The 23,244-nt window shown below is 39.1% G+C and overlaps 1 protein-coding gene and 1 non-coding gene across 2 annotated transcripts; one reads left to right on the top strand and one right to left on the bottom strand.

Annotated features, from left to right (window-relative positions):
* Nucleotides 1-66: 66 nt before the first annotated feature.
* On the bottom strand, nucleotides 67-139 carry trnar-ccu. The gene has a single exon. It is a non-coding gene; the product is annotated as a tRNA-Arg (tRNA).
* Nucleotides 140-15,809: 15,670 nt separating this feature from the next.
* Nucleotides 15,810-23,171, top strand: tmem175 (transmembrane protein 175). The gene is made up of 10 exons (XM_027162814.2): nucleotides 15,810-16,313; nucleotides 16,394-16,432; nucleotides 18,022-18,119; nucleotides 18,252-18,303; nucleotides 18,413-18,448; nucleotides 18,578-18,661; nucleotides 18,853-19,017; nucleotides 20,122-20,203; nucleotides 20,287-20,422; nucleotides 21,369-23,171. Exons 1-10 carry the CDS (start codon nucleotides 16,113-16,115, stop codon nucleotides 22,036-22,038), a joined length of 1,563 nt encoding a protein of 520 aa, XP_027018615.1. The 5' UTR covers nucleotides 15,810-16,112; the 3' UTR covers nucleotides 22,039-23,171.
* Nucleotides 23,172-23,244: the final 73 nt, after the last annotated feature.

Raw genomic sequence — 23,244 nt, 5'->3', positions numbered from 1 at the left:
GGGATGGGCCCAGCATGGGCTAAAATGTGGACAAGCATGCTTTTCCTGCACCATTCTGCTTAAGCACACCCCAGATGGGACTTGAACCCCTAATCCCTGGCTTAGGAGGCCAGTGCCTTATCCATTAGGCCACTGGGGCACTGCTGTTTTAAGCACCTGGAGAACACTACTGTATAACTTTTTTTTTCTTTCTCTCTTTTTGGTGTTTTCTTTTTTAATTATATCTGGGGGCTAGCCAGGAGCCCTAGCAGCTAGAGTGATGTTCCTCAATATAAGCACTATAATGTGTGGATTTTTTTGTTGTGAGGTTTTGTTTTCTCCTGGGTTTTGTTGGAGAAGGGGGTGGGATTATACTGGATTTGTATACTATTGGGTTGTTTCTTGTCAGGATCTCATGTGTATGCATCATTGTACATAGTTTTAACATGGCTAACAAAAAAGGTACTAGGCATTCTTCTGAATATCCAGTTAACTGTGTGACTTGGAATGTGAAATCCTTCAACAGTCCCTTAAAATGTAGAAAAGTTATAGCACATTTAAAACAGCTTGATACAGATATTGCATTTTTACAGGAGACCCATGTGTGTTTAGCAGATAGTATAGGTAAAAAATGGTCTGGGCAGGTGTTTCAATCAAACTTTCACGCTAGATCAAGAGGAGTGGCCATCATGATTGGTAAACACATACAACTCACTGTTTCTAGTGTACATACAGACTCTGCTGGACGATATGTTCTCGTGGTAGAGAAATTGTACACACTTCCAGTTGTCTTAGTCTCGGTTTATGCACCAAACTGGGATGATTATACCTTTTTTAACACATTATTTTCAAATATGCCAGATATGTCTACACACAGTCTCATAATTGGTGGAGATACTAATTGTGTGCTCTCATCGCTAGATCGGAGTGCGGCCGGAAAAACAACCCTTACTAAGTCTGCTCAGTCGATCAAATCATTTCTGGAAACATATGGTGTGGCTGATGTGTGGCGCTTTCGCAATTCTACCTCGAGGGCATATTCATTTTTCTCCTCTATTCATAAGACGTACTCCCGAATTGATTATTTTTTCATCGACAATCGAATTCTACACTTGGTGAGTTAATGTGACTATGGTGCCATAGTCATTTCAGACCATGGGCCCCTCAGTATGAAATTGTGTTTTTCAGATCCTCGATCAATATACCGCCCATGGCGATTTAACTCGTTACTACTTTCAGATGAGACTTTTGTCAGTTTTTTAAGAGCAGAAATTAAATTCTTCCTTGAAGTTAATCAAACCCTGGGAATGCCGCTTTCTACGGTTTTGGAGCCCTTAAAGGCATATTTAAGGGGTCAGATAATATATTGTGCAAACAAGAAGAGGAGAAGCTCTGAACGGTTAAGATTGTTGACAGACGAGATATTACGTGTGGACAGGGAATATAGCCATTCCCCTTCACCAGATTTAGTCAAGAAACGTATGTCACTTCAAGCTGAATTTAACACTCTGTCTACCGAAAAAGCAGAGTATCTGATTTCTAAATCAAGGCATGCGTACTATGAACATGGTGAGAAGGCGGGGCGTCTGCTCGCACATCAGCTACGCCAGAGATCAGCTACTCACAATATCTCAGCTATAATCAATGGCCAAGGTATTCAATGCTCAGACAATGAGAAAATTAACTCATGTTTTAGTCAGTTCTGTCAGTCACTATACTCTTCTGATTCATCTTCTAATTAGTCTGATTTGGAGACCTTCTTTGAAGGTATTAACGTTTCCGCCGTAAGTCCGGATCTGGCCGATGAATTGGAAAAAGATATTTCGGTAAATGAGATAGTTTTTGCAATTAGAGACATGCAAAGTGGCAAGTCCCCGGGACCGGATGGCTTTCCAGCCGAGTTTTTCAAGACATTTTCAGAACCGCTGTCTCCTTTGTTACTGTCAGTTTTCAATGAGTCTTCTGTAAACTTCTCACTTCCAGTATCTATGCGTCAAGCTGTCATCTCTTTACTAATTAAAAAGGATAAAAACCCTCTAAATTGTGGTTCATACCGGCCAGTGTCGCTTCTGAATGCGGATGTCAAGATCTTTGCAAAGGTCATTGCATAACGCCTTGAGAAGGTAGTTCCCACTGTTGTTTCACCTGACCAGACAGGGTTTGTGAAAAATCGCCAATCCTTTTTTAACATTGGACGACTGTTAGATGTGTTGTATGCTCCCACTCCACTCGGTCACAAAGACGATGAGGTGATACTTTCTCTTGATGCTGAAAAAGCATTTGACCGGGTTGAGTGGGGTTATCTCTTTAAGACTAGAAATATTTAAATTCGGCCCTAAATTTACATCATGGATAAAATTGCTTTATTCTTCCCCAATGGCAGTGGTACATACCAATAATAATATAACCAGTTACTCTGCATTACAACGAGGTACACGCCAGGGATGCCTGCTCTCGCCCCTCTTATTTGCGATGGCGATTGAACCTTTGGCTATTGCCGTAAGGCAGAGTTTAGTCATTAAAGGTATAAATCGTATGGGCTTTGTGCATAAGGTCTCTCTTTATGCCGATGACACGCTGTTGTTTATTTCGGATCCTCTGTCTAGTATCCCTGAGTTATTGATCTTACTTGGTAAATTTGGGAGAATTTCCCAAGGTTAATGTAAGGTTAAGGCTATAAGGTTAATGTTCAGAAAAGCGTCAGTTAAAGTCAGTTCGGAAAAATTTAAATATCTGGGTATTTGGATTACACGCAATTTTAAGAATCTTTATCGGGCTAATTATCATCCTTTGTTGGCAAATTTTAAACAAGATATTGCTCGTTGGGAATCCTTGCCTCTTTCCCTGGGGGGAAGGATTAATTTAGTCAAGATGATTATTTTACCTAAATTTCTTTACTTGTTCCAATCCCTGCCAATTTTTCTTTCTAAATCATTCTTTTCCAACCTGAATAGCCAGCTATCATCCTTTATTTGGAATAAAAAGCATCCAAGGATCAACAAAAAGATATTACAACTGCCCCGAAATTTGGGGGGCATGGCGCTTCCTAATTTCATGTACTATTACTGGGCAGCTAATATTAGAGCGTGGTTGCATTGCTTGAGAAGGGACACTTCTCCACCAAGCTGGGTGAATTTAGAGAGGGCCTCAATTACATCCAGCTCTCCTACAGCATTGCTCTGCTCTTGGTTACCCTTTAAACAATCAATTTCAACATACTCTTCTAACCCAGTTGTTGTCCACACAGTTAAGATTTGGAATCAGTGCAGACGGTCTTTTGGTTCCATCAGGTTATTATTTGCTGCCCCTGTGGCATATAACCACATGTTTATCCCTTCGGTAACTGATGAAGCTTTTGATAGTTGGGCTTTGAATGGACTACGTTCACTGTATGATCTGTACATTGATAATAAGTTTGCCTCATTTGAACAACTGGTAGAGAAAGTTAACATTAAAAAAATCACAGTTTTTTTTAGATATTTGCGATTGAGAAACTTTGTTATGGCCAATTCTGATTGTTTTCCTCAGTGTCCAGCTCAGTCCCTTATGGATAAGATATTTGATTGTAGAATAGACACTAAACAGGTCCTGAGTAGGATTTACACACTGCTCAGTTCATTCCATGTGACCAGTCTGGACATTCTGAAACACAGGTGGGAATCTGACTTGGATGAAGACATATCGGATGTGGTCTGGCAAAAGGTCATACAGAATATTCACTCATCTTCGGTGTGTCTGAGACATGCCATCTCTCAGTTTAAAGTGGTACACCGTTTACATTGGTCCAAGGATAAACTGTCCAAGATAAAGTTGGACTTGGATCCTGCATGTGATCGTTGCAAGCAAACACCCGCTACACTTCTCCACATGTTCTGGACTTGTTCAAAACTTCATGGATATTGGCTATCTATTTTTGATGCATTTTCCAAAATATGTGGAAAAACTGTACACCCATGCCCTTTGATTGCATTATTCGGGGTGATCAAGGTGGATGCCTCTTTTAGCAGGTGCCAGGTGAACATGATCGCTTTTTGCTCTCTGCTAGCTAGAAGACTTATTTTGTGAAGGTGGAAGGATTCACGCCCACCGACATATGGACTCTGGATTAGAGAGGTCATGTGTCATATACATTTGGAAAAGATTAGGTACAGTATAAAAGGGTCGGTTGAGAAGTTTTATAACATGTGGATGCCATTTACGTCTTATTTTGAAAATGTGTCAATTGACAATTTTGTGTAATTGTCTACACATACCTGTGTTAAAAATTGTATGATGTTACCTAAAGGCCTGACTAATGTTTATATTTCTTATTGATCCAGTATGGGGTGTGTTAATTTAAATGTGAAACTGAAACTAAATTAATAAAAAGACTTTGTTTAAAAAAAAAAAAAGACTTGGCTCATCTATCTAAAAGATGACAAGCACAACGCCGATGACGGCAGGATTGGCATGAAAGTTGAAGCTTTGGAACCTGATCTCTTTGCATGTATAGATAAGAAAATGAGAGTGTTGGACTGACTAAAGGAATAAAGAGCTGCTGCATTACTCTCTTTAGCTAGAGATGAATCAAAAGCTAATTCCCACTGACTCCACTGAGCTGGTAATAAAACGGCATTGAGACGAAGATAATAAGACTAAGATTAAACTAAAAAAAATGAAATCTTGGACACATCTGTAATGTTGCATTGATCCAGAATATCATATTTGAAGATAAATATATGAATCCACCTGAAAGTATCATCAAAATGCTGAATGCATATTTGAACTTATAACATCTTACTGTTATCTGTTTGTGTGCTTGTTTTTTATGGACATTACTGTGGCTGGGAAAGATTTATTAACAACCCTTATCTGGCACATCTCAGGTAACATGGATAGGAATGACATCTGCTTCATGCAGACTCTCCACTGGTGTACCACAGGGCTCAGTATTTGGTCCTGTGCTGTACTCATCAGATTCAAAACATGTATGCTTGACTACAAAGCCAAAAATGGACCAGCTCCCTCTTATCCCCAAGTTCTCATCACTCCTCGCACTACTCAGAGCTACCAGCACTGCTCGACCGTTCCCACCATCACTAAGGGTAAGAGGTAAGTATACAAAAAGACTCTTTTCTGTTCTGGCAACAAAGTGGTGGAATGAACTTCCCCTAGGGGTCCGGACAGCTGAGTCATTGGCATCTTAATTCTGGCATCTTAAAGTCTGAGTCATTGGTATCTTAAGTCTGTAACCTAGTGAACCAGAGTAAAAGTATTCAATGATAGAGACTTAAAAGCACTTTTGTACATCCCTCCGGATAAGGCAGTCTGCCAAATGCTGTGAATGTAAACGTAATGTATAATTACAATGCCATTTTAAATCTATAACCAGTCATCATATCCCAAAATCAGTGGTATACATTCAGTGGTGAACATTATCCAGTGTTCATAGAGAGATTTGACTGTACGTAGATGTAAATGAGTACTTTGCAAAGCTAGAGCAAGTATGAGCATGTGCATATTTATGCCAGAGACACTGGTGACTGGGATTATTTACTATCAAAGAAGAACACATTTTATTTCATTCGTTATTGACACAGCACCTTTTCACCAGAGTCTGATCCATTGTGTATATCATGAGTTTTACTTTTAGGATACCATCACATCAGGGGACCCAGATGGGCAGAGATGGTCTGATGGCATAATCTGTCTAATGGGTTATTGCTTTATGGATTAGACTTTCATTCGTCACTTTCTAATAAATAGCACATAACAGACTTATAGGAATTTTTTTCTGCTGTCATTTTTTGCGATGAGGAATTTAAATAATCTGCTGTTGCCATAACCAGATATGTGGCTCTGTGTTTAAGGCTCTAGATTATTGGCCTGAGGTTTGTTGATTCAAGTCCCTCATGTTCCTCCACTGTTGGGCAATTCAGCAAGACCCTTATCTACTAGATCTCCAGGAGTGCTGTAATATATCTGACTACATTTTCCTAACAAGCTGGTAAATGTGAAGCATGCCATTGTCCTGTAAAGTATGTATACTGTATGTGACCAAAAAATTGGGATAAACGGGGAGCTTGAAGAAACATGAAATCCAAAACAATGATAACTTGATTGCTGACATTGTTAAAAAAAAAAAGTCATATATTTTGTAATTTAGCAGATACTTATCCATCAGCAATTTACAACATGTACAAGCCGTTAAAAGCTTAATAATACAAAGCAATTAGCAAACCTGCAAAGATAAAGCAAATGTTAAGGACAAAAGACAAATGATTATTTGTGCAAGTGTTTAGCTTTTGCCAAAAAGATCATTTTTAACCCTGAGTGAATAATAAAAAACAGTAAAAAAAAAAAAAAAAAAAAAGTACATAAATAATAAAAAGTATAAGTGCACAAGAAATAGAAAAGGCAATTAGTGCCTAGACACCAAGGGTTTTTTTTTAGTTACTTCACAACCATTTTAGCTTTGAACTGCAATTGTAAAGCACAATCCACATAGCTCTGGTTTACCAAGTAGGAGACAAAAACATTTTTGGCAAGACAACACAGTTCGGATCAGTATCTTTAGTGTCTGATCAACGGTGATCCATGAATCACAATCAGTGTCCATGGCAAAGGTCAAAATACAGATGGAGTACGGATTAAATATGGAGGATCAATAGTCAGTGTCAACACATGAAATAGGTGAAAACCAGGATGTCTAATGACATAATATTTTGAACACAAGGCTTTAGCTGAAAGTAACAATTTTCACAGTACTAACAGCAAGACTTCACTGATACACAGGGGATAAAAGAAAGCACAATAATCCAGGACCGAACATAAAACAGGTGATTACCTGTTTTATGTTCGGTCCTGGATTATTGTGCTTTCTTTTATTAGGAGCAAAGTGAAATATACTTTTATAGTATTCAAATGCTCAAAATTAGCACCAGATATTTAAAATATAAGAATACAGAATTATTGTATCTCAAACAAAGATAAGAAATAGAGTTGATGTAGGTGTATGTAATGCATTCTCCACAATATTTATGACACATCAAGTTAAAAAAAAAAGCATCAAACAAATTTTTTCCAACCAGATGGAATGTGTGCTCAGTGCACTACCTGGATCTGCAAGCAGAGCTTACGTTGACATCCCTGTGTTTCAGCAGGGCTTGGTTAGGAACTGACCTGATTGAGAAAGGTGTGCCATAGCTTTTCATGTGCAGGTGGCCTGCTGTTTCACCAGCTGCCACACTCTAATTACACACATACACATGCTTAAAAACTGCACTAGTAAAGCTTTAGCACAGACAAAATAAATCGCTGGATTACCAAATCTGAACGATAAAACAGTTGGCAAAAAAAAGATCTGTGGTGCCATCACACTGCTTTCAGTGTGTTTGAGATGCATGTTTTGAGTTCCATAGACAGCATGGGATGGGTTCCATATTGTGCCGTGAAGATGTTCCATATGGTTTCTCAGTGCTGGGGTGCTGGGTACCAGACATCAAGATATCACAGAGTGATCACCTGCTGGGAAATCTCTTCAGGGAAAGAATGAGAAAAACTGGGAAAACAGGAAGCAAAATATGGGATTGGGGATTTCTTTTAATGCATGATATTGTGTCCAGGTGCTCACAGCACCCAAAACTAGTCAAGTGCAATATTATAGATATAAACCTGCATACAGCTCATTCTTGTCTTCCTTTGTGCCAGTGTTATAAAGCCTGGAGAAACAATCCCACGATACATCAGGAGCCCTCTCTGATTTATTCTCCCAGCAACCAACAGAGTCAGGACCAGCCCATTAGTAAATGAGCCCTAACTCACAGTGACAGTCATACGCTCCCTTTTGGCTCTCTTTTGAATAGAGCAATGCAGCTGGGAGGCTCTTAGGTTTGGGAAAGTGTTTTAAGTCTACTTATGGGTTGGAGGCTGCATCAGAAGAGCAGGTGGTTGAAAAGGCTATGTCATCCTTGTTTGGGTGGTGAAGTGGGGTAATTGAAGCCTTGTGCAATCCAGTTTTTACTCTTATGTTTTTTCCAGATTTTTTATTTTTTTTTCTATTTCTTTATTTTTAACTTTTATTATCTCTCTCTCTCTCTCTCTCTCTCTCTCTCTCTCTCTCTCTCTCTCTCTCTCTCTCTCTCTGTGTGTGTGTGTGTGTGTGGTGTGTGTGTGTGTGTGTGTGTGAGTGTGTGTGTGTAGATGATGCGAATGTTAGGGAGATAAGGCTGCCTGAAAATAAGGGTAAAAAACACCATCAATATTAATACAGTGAAAAAACCCTGCACTCCAAACCTCAGACTAAAATAACTTGCCCACACAGCAGCTAGCATCTGCACTGCACCTCCTTTAATTTAATAATTTAGCAATTCAGGATCTTAATCATATGCATCTATCTTCACTATGTTGTTTTTTGGAGTAAACCTCACAAAACAAGTTGTATTTTTACTCTGTGAATGTCAGTTTAGTCGAGAAATTCTGTAATATATCGGGTGACCACTATCTCATAGGCTTATGGATGTTATATGATGTCCACAAACATTATTATGTAACATGTAGCTGTTTCCTACATCACCAGTCCAAAATACATGTAAGGGCTTAGTGGAGACGTAAAATGAGCCGTGACTGCAGACTGTGTAACTCACACCTAGTAGAAGTGTTTGATTTCTTTGAATTTGGGTTTACTTCCACAGAACAAACATGTCCTCATCCTACTTTTGCTTACTTACAAAAAGCCAAAGCTAGGAGAACACCATCACCTACATATGTGCATTTTTCTAAACTGTTGTCAAAAAGTTGGAAGCATACAATTGTATAGGATGTCTTTATATGCTGTAAAATGACAGTTTCTGTTCACTGGAACTAAGAGGCCCAAACCTGTTTCAGCATGACAATGCCCCTGTGCTCAAAGTGAGTTCCATAAAAACAAGGTTTCGAAAGGTTGGTGTGGAAGAACTCAAGTTTCCAGCACAGATCCCTGACCTCAACCCCATTGAATGCTGACTACACCACAGGTCATTGTAAAATTTAGTGGAAATCAGCCTTTCCAAAAGAGTGGAGTATAGTATAACAGCTAATGAGGACGGAATTTGGAAAGGGATGTTCATGAATCTCAGATGGGTGTGATGGTCAAGTGTCCATAAACTTGTGAGTATATTGTGTACAATGATAGATTGTTGTACCTTTGTTGTAGCAAACTCACACTTTGCTAAATTCAAAGTCAAGGAAGCCTTTCTCATCTTTTCATAGAATGTACACAAAGATTATTTGTGACTGTGCCAGTTCAGAGAAAAAACACAAAGTCATCCAGGTAATTTAATACGGCAGCCAAGACTAGGCTTATCAACTGTTGTAAAGTAGATGAGTCATTCTTCATGCCAAAAGGCATTACTGTATATTAGAGGCAGCTGTCATGTCTGAGAAAAGCTAGAAACATGATTTTAGAAGCATGATATTGCCTTTAGTAAGGCTATTATTATGTGGTTGCTAAAAATCTAATTGTTTTGTTTAAATACATTCATCTGTGGGACCGTCATTCGTGTCATATCATTCTGACTGCCTTGATATATAGAAGGATATTGTTTGTTTATTGTTTGTATGTTTTTTTTATCACTATTAACTATAGTTCTTTTTTTTTTCTCGCACAGTGTTAATGCTGTCAGAAAATGGGATGATGTATAGCTTCATTACATTACGAACCAAAGTTTAGATATTACAAACATTATGTGCACTGGAGTCTGGTTAACAATCTAGAATTCATTTCGGTTGTTTACTATTTAAGCATTTCTGAGTAACGAATCCCTTTAATCCACTTCTACTGCTGTGCCCATTAATGTTTAAGTATCCTCGCACATTGAATACTAATTCCTTTCTCTTGCTCCATTGCTTATAACCTTTTAAAACTGCCATGAGAGATCTAAAGCCCTGACTATTTCAAACAGCTGGAGAAACAGAGAAAGATCATTCATTCTGCTCTAGTATGAGGTGATTACATGGCTGTTACTTGGAACCAGGATGAGCTGATTCTTGGTGTCATTCACATATACTCTGGAGACTAAAACCTTCTGCTCTTCAGATGTGTGATTACCCACCGGTTCTGTAATCTTCCTGGAGTCAGTGTGTCCCGGACATGCAGTGTTAGTGGATTAGTTTTGCTGTATGCTCTATTCGGATATATAGCAGTATCTGAGGCAGAAGTTCTTTGACATCAGAATAGCTTTCAGAATGGAATCTTGCTTCATATAAGATGAATGAGCTTCAATGTGTTAGGTTTAAAACATTGCTTGGGTTTGCTCTTATTATCTGACCTCATGAGAAATGTATACACATTTGAATAAATGATAGTGATGTTATTGGATGTTCTTTAGTTTTATATGATTGAAATGGAATAAAATGTCGGATCGTGTGGTGAGCATGTCGGACCTTGTTAAAATGTCTTTGTAATGAGAAAGCATATACTAAGCACATAATAAATGGTTATGTTACAGACCACCTTGTCCTGAGGCAAGAGAGAGAGAGAGAGAGTATCACGCTAGTCATTACTCAACAGACTATCAATCGTAAAATTCCCACACTAGCACTTCGTCACAGGAATACTGCAGCACTCACAGAATAAGCCAAAAAAAGCACTTGATAAAGAACGAAAGGGACTTCCCTGGTTTCATTTCATCACACTGCTTAGAGGAAGCTGAAAACTTTTGCACCACCCACAAGAGAAAGACCTTTAAATATCTTAGAAAAAACATGGAAGTAGGTTTTAAACTGAAAAAAAAAACTTTCATTTCCCAGTTTCATTTAAATCACTGAAATAAAAATAGGTTAAAAGAAAGAAAAAAATAAACCCACTGGAACTAGAACTAAAAAAGAGCCTCCATTTTTCCTCCAGTTTGGTCACCTGTCTATTTCCACTTACCAGTAAGTAGACAGCTCTCCCCTAACACACTACAACTACCAACCAGGGAAGGTGAAGTCTAACACATGCGTTTTCCAAGACACATGAAGCCAGCCATCTGAGAACTTTTTAAGAACCTGTGTCTGAGGGAAGGACATTAACTAACCTCTTCTACATACAAGAGCTCACACTTTTCTGTTGTGTTACTTGGGAGCGCTTGATTGAATTATTATAAATGAAGTATTGTTTTTACTTTGTTTGTTTATGTTATGTTATTTTTTCGCATTGTCACATCCAGATTTAACCTTTAGGATTCCACATATGATTTTTTTCTAAGGTTGACGTAAGCATGAGGCGTTCCATTAGAGGAAGAAAGTAAAGAAGCTTTCGGGAGAATTAATATAACATTTTCTGTTGAGTAATCAATATGAGCTTGAATGGAAACTAAGACTTTTGTGAATCCATAAATAATTTTAAGTTGATGGGGTTTTTTTGTTTTGCAAAAAGTTCCAAGTAGAACCCATTTATGAAGCAATTCATCTCCACCAAGTCACTATAAAACTCTTCTTGCACTTTTTCTTTCCACAAGCCTATTTTCGAGTTCTTCTGTGCTCCACTAGTCTCTAACTGATTGCATCTAATCATTCTCTGCTGTTTATTTTATCGGATTTTCTTCTCATGCTGATGCAGATCACGTTCTTTGACGACCATCTCGACCTCTCTCCTCTGCTGCTCACGCCATGTAAGGATTAAAGAGCAATTAAGAGCCACTCTGCTAGTTATAGATTAGGAGGAAAGGAAGTCAATACGGTGCTGACCTACTCCTGCAGTGTTGGGCTGGAGCAGCAGGCTGAGATCTGATCTACAAAACTGCCAGGATTTCCAGGGTTAGATAGCGACTGGTACTTAGTATAAATTGGGAAATTACCTGGGAGATAAATTTATGCTGATATACTGTATGTCTGAAAAGAGAATTGTACTTAAGTTTGCTGAACTCCATTGCAGGGTCCAGCGTAGATTTTTGATTGTCCTGCTCAAGGCCTGCTGTTTCCACCAGCCATTTAATTACCAAATGTGGTAGAGCATGGAAATAAGAAAAAATCTGCTAGTCCCTGGCTCTCCAGAACCCCTGCCTTAGATGATTAAAATTTGAGACTGTGAAGGTTACAAATGTAAAATGAAAGGATTCATTTTCTATAACAGCACTTCTGACGGTAGTTGGAGATGTAATTCAAATCACAGGATTATATTTTAATGCCATCATTCTAATACATTTTCTATTGTTTCTATAGTAACTGTTCACTCATAGAGACATGCCACATAATATACTCATATATATTACCATACATGAGGCAGTTGATTAATCTACATTTTCCTCAACATAGTTTAACACAAATTCCAATCTATTCACCTGCATGAAAAGTTGTCTAATTTTGAGTTTGTAGCAGTTCATTAGGAGATCAGGATCCTTTACCTGCTTATCAGTAGTGTTTGTTTTGCCTTTACTAAAGGGGGGATGATAGGGATAACTTTGTCTGCTGTCGGTTTTATCCTCGGGTCTTTGTCATCAAACATTTGATGGGTTTGGCAGAAAGAAATCTATGTTAAAACTGTGAAATTATCCCGATACTCATATTTGTAAGTTGCCCAAAAGTCCCTGGTTACACAATTGCACTTAACAATATAGTGTACAGTTACAGAAAGGAAAGTTAATAAAGATGAGTTTGCTATTGAGTCTGGTTCCTCTTATGGATTCTCCCTTATATGGTCTCAGGGAGTTTTTTTCTCACCACCGTCCCATCTGCCTTGCTCATTAAGGTATTTTTTTTTTTTTTAAATTTTTTATCATTTTTTGTTCAGAACTTTTAATATTCCTGTAAAGCAGCTTTGTGACAATGTGAATATAAATTTGAATTGATTTGCATTGAACAGATATAATGATAGAAAGGAGATGGTAATTGAGAAGACAGTTTTGAAGAGACAGAAGACACTCTTGTGTGCACACTCTTGTGTGCCATGTGTGTTGAATATAATTTTGCTCCTGGAAAAATCCTCTTTGCTGAACACATACAGCCCAGAGACATTTGTACTTCATCATAGTGCAGGCATAAGTGTTGACCAGCGTTGACACCCCACACACTCACAATTCAATTGACTGCCATCAGGAATCATTTTGCACACAGCTACTGCAAACTCACTCATCGATATTAAGCTCAGGGGTGAAGTAAAGTGCATTGTCAGCACGAAATTAATAACCTCCAGACAGCTCTGAGGTGTCAGATGAGGACACTGTGATTAAGCCGAGTTCTGTTTCCTCACAAACGCAGATGCTGTCACTGGGTATGCCATGGTGTATGCCAATAAACAGTTAATGGGTGTAATAAACAAAATTGATGCTCGCTACACAACAGGACCTATAGTTATTAAGATATTATTCCATCCTTCACATTAAGATTGTCCATAAAACATCCTTCGCATCTCTTTAGGGGTCAAACGTCAGGCTAAAAAAGTTATTGCTTATGCATAGTGGTGGAAGGAAAAATAAATCACACTATAATAACTATATCTAATGTCGGTCTAATGTCATGGCTTACAGTCTGCTGTGGTTCTGAGTTACAATTTAATGCTGGGAAAATAACAGTAAATAACATCCCTACAGCTGATTAATCAGTTAGGTAGAGTATAATGCTATTATTTAGATCTTTGGAAGTTCTCTTGTAGTCTTCAATAGCTTAGTGATATAATTCAATAATTTAACAGATATCTGTGTAAAAACAACTGGCCCAAACATTTTGAGCACATTATTGTGAAAAATGTTAAGATCTGGTTACTGTGCATCACCCAGAATAAGCTGCATTACATTTTCATCCTCAGCAAAACATACAGTGCAAACTATCAATGGCAACAAAACCGATTTAACATTTACAGCACTTATCCTGAGACTTACTTAGCAGACGCACTTATCCAGAGTGACTTACATTTTCTCTCTCTTTTTTTTTATATAACTGAGCAATTAAGGGTTAAGGTCCAGCTCAGGGGCCCAACAGTGGCAGCTTGTGCCCCCTTTCCACTAGAAAGAACTGGGTGTTGGTTCAGAGTGCTGGTTCAAAGTTGGTTTCACTGGCGAGCCTTCTAAGAACCGGTTTGCCTTTCCATGGGCTAGAGAGCCATCACAGAGTCAAGTCTTACATCACTGTTAGCAACGTTTGCACAGCAGCAGCAAACACAAACGCAACATCAACAATGGCGGATGATGCTCATGGCTCTGTGAACCTACATTGTCACCCAAACGTGGGGAATTCTGATTTAAAATTTAAAAATGCCGCTAACAACGTTCTCTTTTGTCTTGTTGGTCACAGTAACCTAGCCCACAGCCCCTGACACAAGCGGTTTTTAAGTCTAGACCAGCAATGTTTTGGTGCTAAATAAGAACCACTTTTCCTGGTTCAGAGCCGGTGCTTTGGGTGTCGAAAAAGAAAGAACTGGATTTAAATTCTCTGAACCTGCAATCAAACTGCATTGGTGGAAAAGGGGCGTCAATGGACCTGGGATTGAACTCAAAACCTTCTGGTTAGTAGCCCAACACCGTAACCACCAGGTTACCACATCCATCCTGTTAGGAAAGTCTTATTGCAGGTGATCAGTCAGAAGAACTCTGTATTGTCTCCAGATCCATTCAGACAAGTGGATTCAAAAATTCCCAGTAAAATACCCCAAACCTAACCTAAATTCAGTAGGATTGCTTTGCTTTTTCTTTTTGCTATGGTGCAGTCAGAACAGTCTAGAGCTAAGCACCCTCAAAACTGTGGAGATGATAGTGGACTTCAGGAAAGACCCCTTAACACCCCCCCCCCCCCCCATTATCACATAAACTCCATCATCAAAAAGGCCCAGCAGAGGATGTGCTTTCTACGTCAATTAAGGAAGTATGGTCTGCCAACAGGAGCTGTTGATGCTGTTCTATACTGCAGTCATTGAATCTGTCCTGTGCACATCCATCAACATCTGGTTTGGTGCAGCAACAAAACAGGACAGGAACAGACTGCAACGCACAGTAAAAACAGCAGAAAAAATAATTGGCACCCCCTGCCCACTCTCCAGGACTTGTACGACACAAGAACCAGAAACTGGGCAGGAAAAATCACCACTGACCCTTCGCACCCTGGACACAACCTCTTTTAGCTCCTCTCTTCTGGCAGGTGCTACAGAACTTACTAAAACTGCCAGACACAGGAACAGTTTCTTTCCCCAGGCAATCACCCTGATCAACAACTCCCCATAATTATATTCACTGCTTCTTATCATAAGTACTGCATTATCAGGACTGTCAGTCATCACATCATCTGTATATATTACACACATTACTGCTGCTATATATTGTACAAAAAGCATAATATTGCACAATATTGTTATTTGCACTCCTACACTTTACATACATAACATTTTATGTTCATATTCTATATTCATATTTAATACTCATTATGTCTATATTGTATCTCATTATCTGCATTGTCTTATATAGTTTGTATAGTATAGTGTTATTTATGTCACAAACAGCTGGAACCGAATTCCTTGTGTGTGTCAACACACTTGGCCAATAAACCTGAATCTGATTCTGATTCAGTAAAGCCTCACAGACCTAAAGGAACATTACTATGTGCGCAGCGCCCTCTATTGGGTACTGAAAATAGTGATAATGCGCATGCGCAAACCTCACACAACCTGCACATGTGCTTCATTCTACTTAACTCCAAAAACAATTAAATAGAAATGAATAGTATTAAAAAATAGTATCTCTGTAAGTCAGTGATGCTCTACTTCACATACGCTTTATTATTATTATAATATTATACCGGTTAGAAATAGAGAATTTTCTGATTCCTGGTTTAAAAAAATAAATCCATTGTATGCACTTTACTACTCTAAACACGTGACACTTCCAGGAAGAAAGCAGGAGTGGTCACGTGCAATAACATTGCGTCATTTCCGCAAGCTTGTTTTTTCTTTTGTTGTTATGTTATTTGTTTTTGTTTTTTTTATCTACTACCGAACCCATATTGTGTTTATTATCACATATCTACTGAATATACAGATGTTTAAGTCCGCATTACAGACATATAACAAGCCAAAGCGACCGGATGATGCGCAGTGTTTTAGAGACGCAGGCTTCTGTCTCACTGCGCGTGCGCGGCCCCGGGATGAAGCGTAGTGTTTGTTTGTAAACAAACCGCTGTGTACGGATGTGTGAGACGCTGTTGCTGTCATGGCAGAAAACAACGACAGCGAAATCATTGAGCATCATGACGACGAAGAGATGGAGAAAATGAACAGGCCTAGAAATGATTGTCAGTCGTTTATGGAGAGCGTCAGTGGTTCAGAGAGGGACGGATACAGCAGCACACAGTCTTCACACCGTCTACTGGCTTACAGTGATGCTCTCATCTCCATCATCGCCACTGTCATGGTACAGTCAGTCACACAGACACCACACCAGTATGGGTGTGGAGCAGCCTATTGAGTTGTACATGCATTTATGTCTTTCAGATATTACCTGTTGCCCATAACAAATTTCAAGACAATGAGGTAAGATATGTTATCATTCATTTACTCACTCACTCATTCACTCACATGCTCACTCACACATTCACTCACTCACTCACTCATTCACTCACATGCACACTCACACATTCACTCATTCACTCACTCACTCACTCACTCACTCACTCACTCACTCACTCACACACTCACTCACACATTCACTCACTCACTCATTCACTCACACACACACTCACTCATTCACTCACACACACTCACTCACTCACTCACACACACACTCACTCATTCACTCACACACACACTCACTCATTCACTCACACACACACTCACTCATTCACTCACACACACTCACACATTCACTCACTCACTCATTCACTCACATGCACACTCACACATTCACTCACTCACTCACTCACTCACTCACTCACACACTCACTCACACATTCACTCACTCATTCACTCACACACACACTCACTCATTCACTCACACACACACTCACTCATTCACTCACACACACTCACTCACTCACTCACACACTCACTCATTCACTCACACACACACTCATTCACTCACTCACACACTCACTCATTCACTCACACACACTCACTCACTCACTCACTCACACACTCACTCATTCACTCACACACACACACTCATTCACTCACTCACACACTCACTTACTCATTCATCAGTGCTGTGGTGAATCCAGAGTCTATCCCAGGGACCCAGTCCTGAATTCACACCTGAAAGGATTCCTGAGTACATTTCATGGCACTATGCCCCCTCATTCACACCAAGGTCATTTAGAGCAGTCAGTATAACTACCAGCATATTACTGAGAGGTGGAAGGAAACCAACACAAACATGTTGAGAAACTCCAGCTCAGGAACAAACCTGGACCCTGAAGCTGTGAGCGGGCAATGCTACCGTATAATTAATCGATTAATTAATTATAATTAATCGATTAATTATCCATACTTTCTGGATCATTCCTTTCCTTGGATCAAGAAGAGTCCAGTTTAGTACAATGGTTTATTATTTTGTGGTTTATTATATTCACATCTCCATCTTTTTTATGTCAGAATTTCATTTCATTGCACTGGATTTACTGACATACAGTATTATGTTGTGAATGTGTGCGATTGTAACTGACGGCAACAAAAGCTTGCACAGCTTCAGGCTTTTCTTCACGGCTCAGATCTTCAAAGTAAATAAATATCAGGTTTATATCTATATATAGATCTATGTAAGTACTGTACTGAAAATAGAAAAAGTGAGATTATATCAAGGGTCAATTGAATAAAAGCTGTCACTTTTTCCAACATTCCTTTTTTAAAAAGTTTCTGTATTGTTTTTGTGTAATGTAATAACATAAATGGGATTATAGTGAGATGTTCACAGTAAGGTCATACACAATCGTCTAAATAGTTCACGATAAATACCAGTACATCTTCATAAATACCTTCATATCTAATTACTCTATATATTATATATTCTCAATACGTCGCATCAAAGTGTAATAAGTGTCTCTAGACTTTTGAATCAACCGTCAAAGCCTTGCCAAATCGACACAGACTCAAACTCCATGCTAACAAAATGTTACTGTTACACACAGGAACTGACAGATAGCATTCAGTTGCTTCTCACCACTAAAATCGCTGTGTACCTGATGACATTTCTGATAGTAACAGTTGCTTGGGCAGCACATATAAGGTAAGTACAGAGAAAATACACAGAGTTACTGTGTTACTCTAGATTTAGCCTTCATGGAAATAGGTTGTGGTATTTTATATCTTACAACTTTGCATGTTCGTTCTTTCGTTTCCTCAATCTGTCTGGATTCAGACTGTTTCAGGTCATTGAACGCATCGATGACACACTTGCACTTCTTAATTTGGTGAGTTCTCCCAAAGCAAAATGTCAAGCATGTTGCAATTTCTCTTTTTTTTTTCTAAGGCAGCCGTTTTACCTCAGACAAACATTTTCCTCTTTCGTTACTATTTCAGGCTTGTATGATGCTGATCACTTTTCTGCCATACACAGTGAGTAACGCTTTACAGAAAAGAGATCCTGATATTGTGAACTATTGTAATGAGATCCTGATATTGTGAAATACAATTCTGATGTATCTATGTTGTGAATGATGGAATTGTGGTGTTTATTTCCTTTAGTTTTCCCTGATGGCAACTTTCCCAAATAACACCCTTGGCATTCAGCTTTTTTGTGCCTGCGTCATTATAATCGGTCTCGTTCAGGTAAACCAGGTTTGATATATGATCCATTGATGAACTGCTGTGTAAATCAGTAATATTCACAAATAATGAATCTGAATTTAGTATCTAATGTTTCTTCAACAGAAGATTTTTATTTTTGTGACTTCAGATGCATTTCTGTAAAGAAGATAAGTTGGTTAAACAATTCTCCTTTGTTTCAATGTCACCCACAGGCGGTTATTGTTATGTACGGGTTCAGCCGTCCATTCCTCCTAAACGAGCACATCCAGATGTCAGAGAATCTGGCCTATTACAGGCGCCATATTCTTGAAGTGATAATGAGAGTGCCTATAATGTGTTTCTTCGCTGGAATCTTTGCATTCATCTATTTTAAACTGGTTAGTATTATTCGTGTACTACGCATTAACAGGAGCTTAACTCTTTTTCTCCAAGGCCAAAATATCAATTTTTCTGCCTATCTTATGTTCAATATTGAATGTCTTTGTCATGACACACACCACACTGGTGCTTAATATAAAGCTCCAATGAAAGTAGCCACTCAGTGATTTAAAAAAAAATTATCTAGCCTACCAGGGGCAGTATATTCCTAGAAGGTTCTTTTTTTCCCCACACAAATGTTTCTATCCTCAAAGTAAACTATGATATCGAACCCGGTTCTGCTCTGTGAGATGCCCCAAGTGCTCGTACATAAGCATCTAGCGTCTGTGTAAGTGAAAATGTCAGACGAGTCGATTTCCATCCTGTCAGCCGAATGTGTGCGGAAAAATAACTCGCTGTGAACGAAAATCGAGACACTTACTTTTTACTATTTATAGGTATGTCTTTGAGTAAAATGAACATTATTCTTTTATTCTATAAACCACTAAGAACATTTCTACCAAAATTCCCAATAAACATATTGTCATTTATAGCATTTATTTACAGAAAGTGACAACTGGTTACAATAACAAAAAAGATGTAGTGTTTTGAGACTTCAGATTGCACCAGTGGAGACTGGAGACCTCTGCTGGTCTGTTGCTTTATTGCCTCTAATGACTGCAGCTTGATCTTGTTCTTATGAACTGCTGTTGAAATTTTAAGGATGGAAGTAAGCTGATGCTCACTGGATCCCTCTGCCAGTAAAGCCACGACTGACCCATTCTTTTCCTCACTCTTTCTTTTTTCTTCAATGGTTCAGTTTTCATTCAGATGGTCCTGTTGGATAAAGAGAGTGATGATGACAGCAGGGGTTTTTATACTTTCCTTGTATAATAAGTTATGGTTTCGGTCATCACATAAACAGTACTTTCTTTAATCAGAATGAGTTAGGCTTGTAAGTCAGAGCTGTAAGTAATTTCATGTAGAACGTTGTAGCTGTTTTGAAGAAGGATTTGTAGAAGCTGTACTAGATCTAGAAACTGAGATGGTATCTGCCAGAAGTTGCAGGAATTTAACCTTGAAACTTGAACCTATTTCCCAAAATCCTGCTTTCTCTTTTCCAGTCGTATGTCCTGCTGGCCCTCGTCATATTCATTCCCTACATATCTCAGGCGATGACGTGGATTTGGACTAAAGTGGTTGGAAGTAAGTACCTTACAGACCTACAGCTGCTTCCATAAACAGCCAACTTTAAGAATTAGATGTGAAAATGATCTGTATTCCCTCAGCTCAGGTAGAGGAGACTCCAGACTCCATGCTTTTGTATACGTACCACCCAAGTGAACCACTGAGCAAGGAGCGAGTAGAGGCTTTCAGCGACGGTGTATACGCTATTGTAGCCACTCTTCTCATCTTAGATATATGGTCTGTATCTAGAATTATGTTATACAAACTCTTTCTGTCCTCTTGATTAGGAACATTTACTCATTCTTGCAGTTATCTAATCAGCCAATCATGTAGCATAATATCATGGAGATACAGGTCAAGAGCTAGAGGTGATGTTCTCATCAAACATCATCATGAAGAACATTGTGATTGCAGTGACATGGCTGTTTGGTGCCAAATAGGCTGTTGTTTATTTCAGAAACTCCTTCATTTTCTAAACCTTACGCAGAATGGTAAGGAAAACAGAGACATGCACGGAGTGGCAGTTGTGTGGGGCAGACTGACTGAAATGGTCTTTTCTGCCTACTCTAGCCTCAGATTCCTGTTGTTGGCTTATATAAGTGGAACCTTATGTGATCTGTACAGTAGTTGCAGCTCAAACACCCCAAGATTTGATATGGTGTGTGAACTGAGATGCTTTTCTGCTCGGCAAAGCTGTATAGAGTGATTATTTTAATTATTGTAGCATCTCTGTGGGCTAGATCAAACCTGGAAATTCTCCGACGAGCTCTCTTTATAACAAGATGTTTCCAGCCGCAGAACTTCCATTCACTGGATCTTTATTTTTAATCCCAGGAGATTAGCAGTTTCTGAAATACTTGGACCGCTCAGTCTGACATTAGTTACAAGTCACTGCGATGATATCCAATCCCCAGGCTGATGAATTTATTCACTTTTATTCATACGTTCATGAATGTTAGGTGTTCCTAATAAAGAGGGGAAGTGAGTGTTTACTGTGATGCTGATATTACATCTTTTAAAAGAACATGCTTTGTAATGAACATTATGAGATGACCTAATAATTAATGGTAATTATTAGAGCTGTATAATCTATTACCTTATTATCGTCGTATATTGATGACCAAACTCACTCTGCATATTTAATGAGCAGTAGCTAATAAACATCTACTCTCGCTGGCTTTAGTGAAGACAACGTGCCGGACCCGTCTGTTGTGATGAAGCAGTATGATGGAAATCTCATCGCTGCGCTTCATGAGTATGGCCCTGAGTACCTGGCCTACTTCGGCTCCTTCGCCACAGTGGGTCTGCTGTGGTTCGTGCACCATTCGCTCTTCCTGCATGTGACTCGTGCGACACGTTTAATGGGCCTCTTCAACACTTTCTCTCTAGCTTTTATAGGTGGCCTGCCTCTAGCCTACCAGCTAACTCATGAATTTCCTCGTGGCTCTCAGAACGAGCTGGAGGCCATCCAGATCAGCTGCGTCATCATCTTCTTCGCCGGCCTCTTTCAGCTGGCCATGTGGGTTACAGCGCTCTTTACAGAGCGTGAGACTCTCCACCCGTACGTGCGACACGGAGGCCGAGAGCACAAATTCATGCTCGCTAAGCTCTTGCTCTACCCCTGTGTGGCGCTCGGGACCTTTTTCTCGACATGTATCCTCAGCCGCTTCAGCTCACCCATCTTCCACCTGATGCAGATTGCGGTTCCATTTGCGTTCTTGCTGCTGAGGTTGATGGTGCGAGTGGTGCTGGCCGTGCTGAGGTGGCTGTTTTGTCCGAAGACACATAATGGAAGAAGCATGTTGGTGGAAGACGAGGATGCTCGCGTGCCTTTTACAGACATTGTCACCTAGCAGGATAAAAAAATCCAGCAAGGTCTATGGGGACATTTTCACGAAGGATTCCTCTTTAAACTTTTGCAATCTGATGTGTAATTGCTTGCTAAAAAGTAAGTTCAGAGGAATTTAGACTACATTAACCTGCCAACTCTGCAACTACGTAATATCGGCTAGAAGTCAGTTAACAGTAATGTGATCCGTGGGCTTTGAACTTTAAATCAGTTTAGCATTTTAAACAGCTGTATAGGAAATAGACTAAAGAATTATTTCAAGAACGAATGTCATTGCTAAATCCGTCCAAGACTTAACACTATAACTTTCTCATATAAGCTGAATGAGGTCTGAAGTCTCACTAAATAGCATGATGAGATCTGAGCGTTATGTTCATTAAAACTCCAACCTTTGAGTTTCAGTGCGACGGTGCAGTCACTGCTCATACATGGTTGCCAGATTTATAGCCATTTCAGCAACAAATACATGTCATTTGAGTCTCCAAATAAACTTGAATGAAGGCACATCCAAATCACTCATCACATACAGCTTAGGGCACGTGAACACGGTTACTAAGCAACCACACCACAAAGACGATAGCAGTCTAGAATCACGTACCAGTTCATATCCTTATAAAACTGCATGACTCTTTAGGCCTAAGCAAACGAATCATGGTGAGACTATTAAATATATTTCGATGTTCCATGCTATTTATTGTCATTCATTCGACGATTTATTAAATTATTTTTTTAAAGTATCATTACATATTATGTATGTGCGCAGACTTTTATACTGTTATACTGTAACACACGAAAACTGACACAAAGACTACTAATGAAATTTTGAGGAAGGGGTTCAGTCACTGAATGCTAAGCAGTAAGATTAGCTACTGTACGATATAGCTGAATGTAAGATAACGAATCAGGAGAAACTCTTCGACATGTTTTGAATTTAATGAAACACCCGCTTCACTTTTTCAGTTCTGTCTGGTGATCGATTTTGAATGTTTTATTTCACCTGGATAATCAGAGGGATGCAACAATTTACACTCAGCTGTGTCATCTGTAAACGTCTGTGTTGTTTACTTCATACGTTTCTTCAACGAATTATGTAGAATTAATGGAAATACTCTTGAGTAAAACTCATCTAACATCTTATTACCTGGAAGTGATCATGTTCTTACTCACAGCTATACATGTTCGATGTGGAGAACGTCATGCAGAATGGGAT

The sequence above is a fragment of the Tachysurus fulvidraco genome, chromosome 9 (genome assembly GCF_022655615.1).
Source record: "Tachysurus fulvidraco isolate hzauxx_2018 chromosome 9, HZAU_PFXX_2.0, whole genome shotgun sequence".
Classification (NCBI taxonomy): Eukaryota; Metazoa; Chordata; class Actinopteri; order Siluriformes; family Bagridae; genus Tachysurus; species Tachysurus fulvidraco.
Note: the sequence above shows the minus strand (reverse complement) of the source record. Positions and strands in the feature narration are given on the sequence as shown.